The sequence below is a fragment of the Littorina saxatilis genome, linkage group LG6 (genome assembly GCF_037325665.1).
Source record: "Littorina saxatilis isolate snail1 linkage group LG6, US_GU_Lsax_2.0, whole genome shotgun sequence".
In the NCBI taxonomy this organism is placed as follows: Eukaryota; Metazoa; Mollusca; class Gastropoda; order Littorinimorpha; family Littorinidae; genus Littorina; species Littorina saxatilis.
Window position 1 is genome coordinate 46,261,432 of NC_090250.1, and position 11,626 is coordinate 46,273,057.

The following is an 11,626-nucleotide window of genomic DNA, read 5'->3' on the forward strand; positions in this document are numbered from 1 at the left end:
AAGTATTGAACTTCATACGGTTGGGAAAACAAAGAGCCAGAAAGAAAGAGAGGGGAATAGGAGAGAGAGGGGGAGAGAGAGAGAGTGAGAGGGAAAGAGAGAGAGAGAGAGAGAGATTGTAAGAGAGAGATAGAGGAAAAGAGAGAGATAAATAGAGAGAGACAGAGAAAGAGAGAGAGGGAGAGAGAGATAGATAGAGAGAGAGAGAGAGAGAGAGAGAGAGAGAGAGAGAGAGAGAGAGAGATGCTTGGGGGGGGGGGGGGGGGGGGGGCTTACGTTGGGCGGACGACGGAGACAAATCTACAAATAGACTTAGCTATTCCATATTTCTGCCGTGAAGTGAACTTAGGTTTACAGATCAAAACGTTTGGAATTTCTCTGCACTGTTACTTTTTCACGGAAAGAAAACTTGACGATCCGTATTTATCTAGTGGTGAAACCTACAGTGTTGTCACATGAGAAGGTGTAACGGCTATATGGGTTTGTTCGTTTCTCTCTCATTACTCCAATTCTAGAGAAAAACAACAACACCCAACAACGTCTAAGAAGCTTGAAAAAACCCAGACATTTGTAAACTTTCCAGATTACAAATGACGTACTATCCCAAACTCAATCTATTTTATTCTATATAAGAACGTCTTTGATCTTGAAATACTGATAACGGAGACTAAACAAGGAATCAGAGAGTCCTTAACTCCAAAATTGTTCAACTTCGGACCAACAATGTTAAACTGAAAAAGTGCATTAATAAGAGCTCGACGCCTTTACGTGAAACATCAGAAACTCTCCCCTTCAAGTGGGCGTACATCTGAACATACAGACATGGAATTTAAAATCCAAATGTCGACACCTTCACTGGCTTTAGCATGGACTACAACGATGATCGTCGTTTCAGAGGCCGTCATTACGTCACAAAAGTTTGACTTGGCTACGTCACAGAACGTCACGCAATACCAGGAAATGACGACAGCGTCTTCGAAGTTGATGTGCGTGAAGGAGTGCCTGAAGCACTCCTGGTGTGACTCCTTTGCCTATGGGAGTGCGAGAGGGGAGTGTTTTTTGCAGGTGGAGTCTGAGACCCTCTTGTGGATTAATGACGACGTGAAAGTATACAGAGTTAGATGTACGTCTCTGTTTCTGTCTCTGTCTCTCTGTCTCCGTCTCTGTCTCTGTCTCTGTCTCTCTGTCTCTGTCTCTCTCTCTCTCTGTCTCTCTCTCTCTCTCTTTCTTTCTTTTTGTCTTTCTCTCTCTCTCTCTCTCTCTCTCTCTCTCTCTCTTTCTCGCTGTATGTATGCCGGTGTGTGTGTGTGTGTGTGTGTGTGTGTATGTGTGTGTGTGTGTGTGTGTGTGTGCGTGCGTGCGTGTACGTGCGTGTACGCATGCGCATGTGTGTGTTTGCGCATGTGTGTGTTTGCGCATGCGTGCCTGAGTGTGTGCGCATGCGTATGTGCGTGTGCGTGCGTTCATACACACCATCGTGCATGTATGTTTCCAGGACGAAGTATATGAATGCACGTATGTTTGTCACAGCACTGTGCAATCATTCGGACGTGGACGACATCATGTTCAACGTCACTTGGCGACAGCCCGGACTGGAGGGGGACATCCGCTGCAACGACGACAACTACATGTACAGCGGGGACAGCCCCACCGTTCACTGCAAATACCCGGGACACTGGGTCACAGATGGTACCTGTCGTCAGAGAATCTGGAAAAACACACAGGTAGGTCTGGAGTATTTGGTATTCCAACCCTACACGAGGGGGGGGGGGGGGGGGGGTGAAATAGCTCAGTACAGTCGGTAGCGGCGCTGGCTTGAAAACCAGTTATCGCTATCGGCGTGGGTTCGATCCCCACGTTCGGCGAGGCATTTATTTCCCAGAGTCAACTTTTGTGCAGACTCTCCTCGGTCTTCAAACACCCTCGTGTGCGGGCATGCGCACGATAAAGATCCCACGTTCACAGCGAAAGTCTCAGGGCTTAGAAACACGAATACACGCATGCAGGAAAAAGGGAAGCGCCGTGCTGTAAAGCAGCTCACTTTCCTCCAGGAAACAAAAGGGAAGCGCCGTGCTGTAGAGCGGCTCACTTTCCTCCAGGAAACAAAAGGGAAGCGCCGTGCTGTAGAGCAGCTCACTTTCCTCCAGGAAACAAACGGGAAGCGCCGTGCTGTAGAGCGGCTCACTTTCCTCCAGGAAACAAAAGGGAAGCGCCGTGCTGTAGAGCAGCTCACTTTCCTCCAGGAAACAAACAGGAAGCGTCGTGCTGTAGAGCAGCTCACTTTCCTTCAGGAAACAAACGGGAAACGCCGTGCTGTAGAGCAGCTCACTTTCCTCCAGGAAACAAACGGGAAGCGCCGTGCTGTAGAGCGGCTCACTTTCCTCCAGGAAACAAACGGGAAGCGCCGTGCTGTAGAGCGGCTCACTTTCCTCCAGGAAACAAAAGGGAAGCGCCGTGCTGTAGAGCAGCTCACTTTCCTCCAGGAAACAAACAGGAAGCGTCGTGCTGTAGAGCAGCTCACTTTCCTTCAGGAAACAAACGGGAAGCGCCGTGCTGTAGAGCAGCTCACTTTCCTCCAGGAAACAAACGGGAAGCGCCGTGCTGTAGAGCAGCTCACTTTCCTCCAGGAAACAAACGGGAAGCGCCGTGCTGTAGAGCAGCTCACTTTCCTCCAGGAAACAAACGGGAAGCGCCGTGCTGTAGAGCAGCTCACTTTCCTCCAGGAAACAAACGGGAAGCGCCGTGCTGTAGAGCAGCTCACTTTCCTCCAGGAAACAAACGGGAAGCGCCGTACTGTAGAACAGCTCACTTTCCTCCAGGAAACAAACAGGAAGCGCCGTGCTGTAGAGCAGCTCACTTTCCTCCAGGAAACAAAAGGGAAGCGCCGTGCTGTAGAGCGGCTCACTTTCCTCCAGGAAACAAAAGGGAAGCGCCGTGCTGTAGAGCAGCTCACTTTCCTCCAGGAAACAAACAGGAAGCGTCGTGCTGTAGAGCAGCTCACTTTTCTTCAGGAAACAAACGGGAAGCGCCGTGCTGTAGAGCAGCTCACTTTCCTCCAGGAAACAAACGGGAAGCGCCGTGCTGTAGAGCAGCTCACTTTCCTCCAGGAAACAAACGGGAAGCGCCGTGCTGTAGAGCAGCTCACTTTCCTCCAGGAAACAAACGGGAAGCGCCGTGCTGTAGAGCAGCTCACTTTCCTCCAGGAAACAAACGGGAAGCGCCGTGCTGTAGAGCAGCTCACTTTCCTCCAGGAAACAAACGGGAAGCGCCGTACTGTAGAACAGCTCACTTTCCTCCAGGAAACAAACAGGAAGCGCCGTGCTGTAGAGCAGCTCACTTTTCTCCAGGAAACAAACGGGAAGCGCCGTGCTGTAGAGCAGCTCACTTTCCTCCAGGAAAGAAACGGGAAGCGCCGTGCTGTAGAGCAGCTCACTTTCCTCCAGGAAACAAACGGGAAGCGCCGTGCTGTAGAGCAGCTCACTTTCCTCCAGGAAACAAACGGGAAGCGCCGTACTGTAGAACAGCTCACTTTCCTCCAGGAAACAAACGGGAAGCGCCGTGCTGTAGAGCAGCTCACTTTCCTCCAGGAAACAAACGGGAAGCGCCGTGCTGTAGAGCAGCTCACTTTCCTCCAGGAAACAAACGGGAAGCGCCGTGCTGTAGAGCAGCTCACTTTCCTCCAGGAAACAAACGGGAAGCGCCGTGCTGTAGAGCAGCTCACTTTCCTCCAGGAAACAAACGGGAAGCGCCGTGCTGTAGAGCGGCTCACTTTCCTCCAGGAAAGAAACGGGAAGCGCCGTGCTGTAGAGCAGCTCACTTTCCTCCAGGAAACAAACGGGAAGCGCCGTGCTGTAGAGCAGCTCACTTTCCTCCAGGAAACAAACGGGAAGCGCCGTGCTGTAGAGCAGCTCACTTTCCTCCAGGAAACAAACGGGAAGCGCCGTGCTGTAGAGCAGCTCACTTTCTTCCAGGAAACAAACGGGAAGCGCCGTGCTGTAGAGCAGCTCACTTTCCTCCAGGAAACAAACGGGAAGCGCCGTGCTGTAGAGCAGCTCACTTACCTCCAGGAAACAAACGGGAAGCGCCGTGCTGTAGAGCAGCTCACTTTCCTCCAGGAAACAAACGGGAAGCGCCGTGCTGTAGAGCAGCTCACTTTCCTCCAGGAAACAAACGGGAAGCGCCGTGCTGTAGAGCAGCTCACTTTCCTCCAGGAAACAAACAGGAAGCGTCGTGCTGTAGAGCAGCTCACTTTCCTCCAGGAAACAAACGGGAAGCGCCGTGCTGTAGAGCAGCTCACTTTCATCCAGGAAACAAACGGGAAGCGCCGTGCTGTAGAGCAGCTCACTTTCCTCCAGGAAACAAACGGGAAGCGCCGTGCTGTAGAGCAGCTCACTTTCCTTCAGGAAACAAACGGGAAGCGCCGTGCTGTAGAGCAGCTCACTTTCCTCCAGGAAACAAACGGGAAGCGCCGTGCTGTAGAGCAGCTCGCTTTCCTCCAGGAAACTAACGGGAAGCGCCGTGCTGTAGAGCAGCTCATTTTCCTCCAGGAAACAAACGGGAAGCGTCGTGCTGTAGAGCAGCTCACTTTCCTCCAGGAAACAAACGGGAAGAGCCGTGCTGTAGAGCAGCTCACTTTCCTCCAGGAAACAAACGGGAAGCGCCGTGCTGTAAAGCAGCTCACTTTCCTCCAGGAAACAAACAGGAAGCGTCGTGCTGTAGAGCAGCTCACTTTCCTCCAGGAAACAAACGGGAAGCGCCGTGCTGTAGAGCAGCTCACTTTCCTCCAGGAAACAAACGGGAAGCGCCGTGCTGTAGAGCAGCTCACTTTCCTCCAGGAAACAAACAGGAAGCGTCGTGCTGTAGAGCAGCTCACTTTCCTCCAGGAAACAAACGGGAAGCGCCGTGCTGTAGAGCAGCTCACTTTCCTCCAGGAAACAAACGGGAAGCGCCGTGCTGTAGAGCAGCTCACTTTCCTCCAGGAAACAAAAGGGAAGCGCCGTGCTGTAGAGCAGCTCACTTTCCTCCAGGAAACAAACGGGAAGCGCCGTGCTGTAGAGCAGCTCACTTTCCTCCAGGAAACAAACGGGAAGCGCCGTGCTGTAGAGCAGCTCGCTTTCCTCCAGGAAACAAACGGGAAGCGCCGTGCTGTAGAGCAGCTCATTTTCCTCCAGGAAACAAACGGGAAGCGTCGTGCTGTAGAGCAGCTCACTTTCCTCCAGGAAACAAACGGGAAGCGCCGTGCTGTAGAGCAGCTCACTTTCCTCCAGGAAACAAACGGGAAGCGCCGTGCTGTAGAGCAGCTCACTTTCCTCCAGGAAACAAACGGGAAGCGTCGTGCTGTAGAGCAGCTCACTTTCCTCCAGGAAACAAACGGGAAGCGCCGTGCTGTAGAGCAGCTCACTTTCCTCCAGGAAACAAACGGGAAGCGCCGTGCTGTAGAGCAGCTCACTTTCCTCCAGGAAACAAACGGGAAGCGCCGTGCTGTAGAGCGGCTCACTTTCCTCCAGGAAACAAACGGGAAGCGTCGTGCTGTAGAGCAGCTCACTTTCCTCCAGGAAACAAACGGGAAGCGCCGTGCTGTAGAGCAGCTCGCTTTCCTCCAGGAAACAAACGGGAAGCGCCGTGCTGTAGAGCAGCTCACTTTCCTCCAGGAAACAAACGGGAAGCGTCGTGCTGTAGAGCAGCTCACTTTCCTCCAGGAAACAAACGGGAAGCGCCGTGCTGTTGAGCAGCTCACTTTCCTCCAGGAAACAAACGGGAAGCGCCGTGCTGTAGAGCAGCTCACTTTCCTCCAGGAAACAAACAGGAAGCGTCGTGCTGTAGAGCAGCTCACTTTCCTCCAGGAAACAAACGGGAAGCGCCGTGCTGTAGAGCAGCTCACTTTCCTCCAGGAAACAAACGGGAAGCGCCGTGCTGTAGAGCAGCTCACTTTCCTCCAGGAAACAAACGGGAAGCGCCGTACTGTAGAGCAGCTCACTTTCCTCCAGGAAACAAACAGGAAGCGTCGTGCTGTAGAGCAGCTCACTTTCCTCCAGGAAACAAACGGGAAGCGCCGTGCTGTAGAGCAGCTCACTTTCCTCCAGGAAACAAACGGGAAGCGCCGTGCTGTAGAGCGGCTCACTTTTCTCCAGGAAACAGCGGCCCAAATATCAAGGAGCGTAACTTCACAGGACTTTATGGAATCTTATCCTTATCTTATCCTTATCCTTCCAGTTCGAGAAATGAAATAATTGTACGATGCATGTGTGACTGTCTATGATGCTGTTAAAGAAGATCAAAATTGAAGAGCAGTGTCCCAAATTTTTCTTTTCCTTTTCATTACTTTACTGTCCCATCGCTGGGAAATTCGGGTCGCTTCTTCCGAGTGGAAAGCTAGCAGCAACATAATCGCGCTACCCAGTCAACCATTTGGTTATGTCCATTGAACATGCAAATAACGTTTACGGAATGAGTAGACTTTTAAAGTCAACATTATCGCTTTTCACTTCGAAAATACATCAGATTTAACACAGTATCACGGTTTACTATGTCTGTATAATGGTACCTTGGGTACTGTTTTTGGATTTCACCTGGAAGCAGTCTGGTTTCACAGACAACATTTACGAACTTCTACAAAACTGAGCAAACAAGCATCATCTTCACTTGTCTACATCTCTATTAAACCCAGTGGATACAACCTTCTTTTTACATTTAGTCAAGTTTTGACTAAATGTTTTAACGTAGAGGGGGAATCGAGACGAGGGTCGTGGTGTATGTGCGTGCGTGCGTGTGTGTGTGTGTGTGTGTGTGTCTGTCTCTGTGTGTGTGTAGAGCGATTTAGACTAAACTACTGGACCGATCTTTATGAAATTTGACATGAGAGTTCCTGGGTATGAAATCCCCAGACGTTGTTTTCATTTTTTTGATAAATGTCTTTTATGACGTCATATCCGGCTTTTCGTGAAAGTTGAGGCGGCACTGTCACGCTCTCATTTTTCAACCAAATTGGTTGAAATTTTGGTCAAGTAATCTTCGACGAAGCCCGGACTTCGGTATTGCATTTCAGCTTGGTGGCTTAAAAATTAATTAATGACTTTGGTCATTAAAAATCTGAAAATTGTAAAAAAAAATAAAAATTTATAAAACGATCCAAATTTACGTTCATCTTATTCTCCATCATTTTCTGATTCCAAAAACATATAAATATGTTATATTTGGATTAAAAACAAGCTCTGAAAATTAAATATATAAAAATTATTATCAAAATTAAATTGTCGAAATCAATTTAAAAACACTTTCATCTTATTCCTTGTCGGTTCCTGATTCCAAAAACATATAGATATGATATGTTTGGATTAAAAACACGCTCAGAAAGTTAAAACAAAGAGAGGTACAGAAAAGCGTGCTATCCTTCTTAGCGCAACTACTACCCCGCTCTTCTTGTCAATTTCACTGCCTTTGCCATGAGCGGTGGACTGACGATGGGGGGTCGATGCTACGAGTATACGGTCTTGCTGAAAAATGGCATTGCGTTCAGTTTCATTCTGTGAGTTCGACAGCTACTTGACTAAATGTTGTATTTTCGCCTTACGCGACTTGTTCTTCTTTTTGCGTTCGTGGGCTGAAACTCCCACGTACACTCGTGTTTTGCGCAGACTCTCCTGCGCGAGTGGAATTTAACGTGTATGACCGTTTTTACCCCGCCATTTAGGCAGCCATACGCCGCTTTCGGAGGAAGCATGGTGGATATTTTCGTGTTTCTATAACCCACCGAACTCTCACATGGATTACAGGATCTTTTCCGTGCGCACTTGGTCTTGTGCTTGCGTGTACACACGAAGGGGTATAAGCCACTAGCAGCTCTGCACATAAGTTGACCTGGGAGATCGGAAAAATCTCCACACTACGCGGCCGGGATTCGAACCTTCGACCTTCCTATTAAGAATTTAAGAGGCCGACGTCTTACCACCCCGCCACAGCGCCCATCCAGTGGATACAACCAAGTGATAAAGATCGCTGGGAGCTTAGGGGCCTTTGACGGTTGGTGTGGGTACATTTGTCGGTATGTTATCGACGCTAAATCAAACATACGTGTAAAAAAAAAAAAAAAAGCATTCTAAGTACAGGCATACTTGTCTTGCATGTAATGGTTTGCTTGTTGCTTAAAGGTTCAGGACAGACATCCCTTCCCTCGTGCGATATCTCCAGGATGGGCCATGTGTGTGCGGGGTGTCTCATGTACAGCGTGTAAAAAGTAGGTAAACTTTCCTGTGTGCGCGCGCGCGCGCGCGCGCGCGTATGTGTGTGTGTGTGTGTATGTGTGTGTATTTGTGTGTGTGTGTGTGTGTGTGTGCATGCGTGCGTATGTGTGTGTCAGGGTGTGTGTGTGTGTGTGTGTGTGCTTGTGATTGCATGCGTGTGTGGCATGCATACGCGTGTGTGTGTCTATATATGCACGTGCGTGCGTGTGTGAGTATGCGCGACTGTTGTTGTTGTGTGTATGTGTACGCGTAGCTGCGTTTGGATGTGTGTTTACCGCTCCTGTTTTATTTCTTATTCTTGACTTTCAGATTCAGTTTTGATCTGAAAAACGACAGCGATTATATCGTACACCTGGACGTCCGCTTTGACTTCAAAACAACTGTCAAGAAACTGTTATTGACCAGCAAGGTGAACGGGACGTGGCTGGGCGGGACATTGGTTGACGACTTCCCCTTTGACTACGGAGAGCCTTTTGAAGTGGAGCTGCGAGGCCCGGACTCGAACCTTTTGGAGGTATGGAAACGGATGGAGAGGGGGGGGGGGGAGGGGGGGCAGGGGCATGGAGACTGGAGGGAGGGGTATCAACTCTGGTTGCAGAAACATTGCAAAGTCAACTCGACGAACAAGTTATTGCATTCATTTTCGTACTCCAACTAAAGCATTCATTCCTGTGTCATTTCATTCTATGTCATGTCAACGAATCCAAGATTTATTTTACAGGGGTCACGTTCCCGCGTTCCAAATAAGGGTACCCCCAAAATCGACCTGACAAAAACTTAAGATACGAATTAAAAAATCGACCAAAATTCATAATAGGCAACTTGCCATCTTCGACATACGAGGAAACAGTCAAACCAATTATCTAACCAGAACAGGAAGTTTTGTTTCCTAGTCTTGCGTATTTCTTGTGTTATGCCATTCCTACTGATGCAGGTGTCGATCGCACGAGTGGTTGAAAAGGGGAGTTTTTCTGCGTCAATTTTGAGGGGTATTATGACAAAAAGCGTTGTATTTCAGCAATGATCTTGTGGTTTGCTTCAAAACTTTCGGGATCTTATGCCTACATTAAAAAGTTTTTGAGGTAAATTGGATCATTGCAGGTATACACACATGTTATGCACCGGCACGGTTGGCCTAGTGGTAAGGCGTCCGCCCCGTGATCGGGAGGTCGTGGGTTCGAACCCCGGCCGGGTCATACCTAAGACTTTAAAATTGGCAATCTAGTGGCTGCTCCGCCTGGCGTCTGGCATTATGGGGTGAATGCTAGGACTGGTTGGTCCGGTGTCAGAATAATGTGACTGGGTGAGACATGAAGTCTGTGCTGCGACTTCTGTCTTGTGTGTGGCGCACGCTCCCTTGCCCTGGAAGAAATACACAGGAGGTACCCAGCCAGCAAGTGGACCCACGCTTATACAGATGGTTCGGCAGAGTGCGCAACCAAGAACGGAGGAAGTGGCGTCTTCTTTCAAATTCCAGGAAGACCCCCAGAGACACTGACCACACCATGCGGTGTTCTCTGCTCCAACTTCAAAGCAGAAGTTGTTGCCCTCCATACAGCTGCAGACTTCCTCACCTCTCTTGAGGAAACCCCACCCAAGGTTGTCTTCCTCTCTGACTGCCTGTCCGCACTACAAGTCCTCACAGCCCCTGCAGAACACCTCGTGGAAGAGCTGAAGAAGTCCCTGAACGACTTGTCCCAGAAAGCCTCCGTAGTTCTGCAGTGGATTCCAGCGCACTGCGGCATCGCTGGAAATGAGAAGGCGGATGGTCTGGCCAAAGATGCAGGAAGACAGGAACAACCAGAAACCAGCCTGTCCTTCCGAGAGACCAAAACCCTCATCAAGCATCGCTGGAAGACAGCATTCAAAGAAAGAAACGGAGGCTACAAGCCAGACCAAGACCCCATCCACCGCCTCAGCCGTGCAGAGCAGACTGCCATCTTCCGGCTGCGTACAGGGCACTGCGGCTTTAAAGCGCACCTGAAAAGGATCGGCGTAGCAGAGTCGGCATTGTGCGATTGTGGGGCGGCCGACCAGACAGTAGAACATGTATTGAATACATGCACAAACTTCACTCTGCTGCGGAACCAGATCTGGCCAGAAGGAGCTACACTGGAGACCAAGCTCTGGGGAACGTCAGAAGACCTGAAAGCGACGTTCCAGTTCACGACAGCAGCGGAACTACGACCCTAGACACAACCGTCGAACGCAGAAGAAGAATATGTCAAAGCAGCACCGCCCTGATATGGCCCTTCGTGGTCGGCTGGGCGTTAAGCAAACAAACAAACATGTTATGCAATATTCAGGAAAATGTTTTAAAACCCGTCAAAGATTTGATGACAAGCATCCACAAAATTCACGACTTCGCATGCATACAACTAATGATTGATACAAATACAGCAACTGTTTCATTTGAGTATGACTACTGCTTGTAAACACATGAAACAAATTGAACATGCAGGCTGTTTTCTACAGACAGCGGTTATCGCTGAGTGCCTCTCAATAAACTCTGCGGTCAAGCATGACTAAGTATCGCTGTAGGACAGCAAAGATCCCCCCAAAATTAATCGTGTTTACAAGACTAGCAAATAGACACTTATGGTCACAATTAAATGAAAATTTGGCAGTATTTGTATAAATCATTTTATGTATGCATTCGAAGTCTTTGTAAACAATTTAATTACAGTTAATGCATTATTTAGATTTATAAAATGTTTGGCCGAGTTTTGTTCAGCCGTGTTACTTGGAAAACGGTAAACACGTGTAACGAATACGGCCGAAGTGCTATTTTCTCTTTGAAGCGTACGCGTGTGTGTGTGTGTGTGTGTGTGTGTGTGTGTGTGTGTGTGTGTGTGTGTGTGTGTGTGTGTGTGTGTGTGTGTGTGTGTGTGTGTGTATGTGTGTGTGTGTGTGTGTGTGTGTGTGTGTGAGTGTCAGTGTGTTTTGTGTACACGGTTGTCTTTATGCCAAACAGATGTACGTGAACAGGACACTGACGGCGTCTTACATGGCTCCTCATTCCCTGGCCATCGCATCTTACTTCCGCGTGCAAATGGTCAAAATGTCCGGGACTGACCCCTTGATCAACTTCGTGGACCTCTGGTCCGGTTGTAATTAACGTTGTAGGACACGAAACAAACAAAGAGAAGGCTGTTTCAGTTATGGAACACCATGTGTTCCAAAATTCCATGTAAAGCATTGTTTCTTTGATTGCACTAAGTGTGCATAACACGCACCCAATGCACATAGAATCCCTTCTTTACTGGAGAGTGCTTTTTCCCAAAAATATTCTTCGAGTGACTTGCTTGCAATGTACTCTGCCCTACCACTCACCTTGGAAAGTTGCACCATCATTGACGTCATTTATAACCTTGAACGGTTGAAAA

At 49.0% G+C, this 11,626-nt stretch overlaps 1 protein-coding gene across 1 annotated transcript; it reads right to left on the bottom strand.

The window, feature by feature from the left end:
• Positions 1-776: 776 nt before the first annotated feature.
• Positions 777-6,599, bottom strand: LOC138968028 (uncharacterized). The gene is made up of 4 exons (XM_070340589.1): positions 6,570-6,599; positions 2,042-6,125; positions 1,529-1,708; positions 777-808 (listed from the first exon to the last, which is right to left on the bottom strand). Exons 1-4 carry the CDS (start codon positions 6,597-6,599, stop codon positions 777-779), a joined length of 4,326 nt encoding a protein of 1,441 aa, XP_070196690.1.
• Between the last annotated feature and the right edge of the window lie 5,027 nt (positions 6,600-11,626).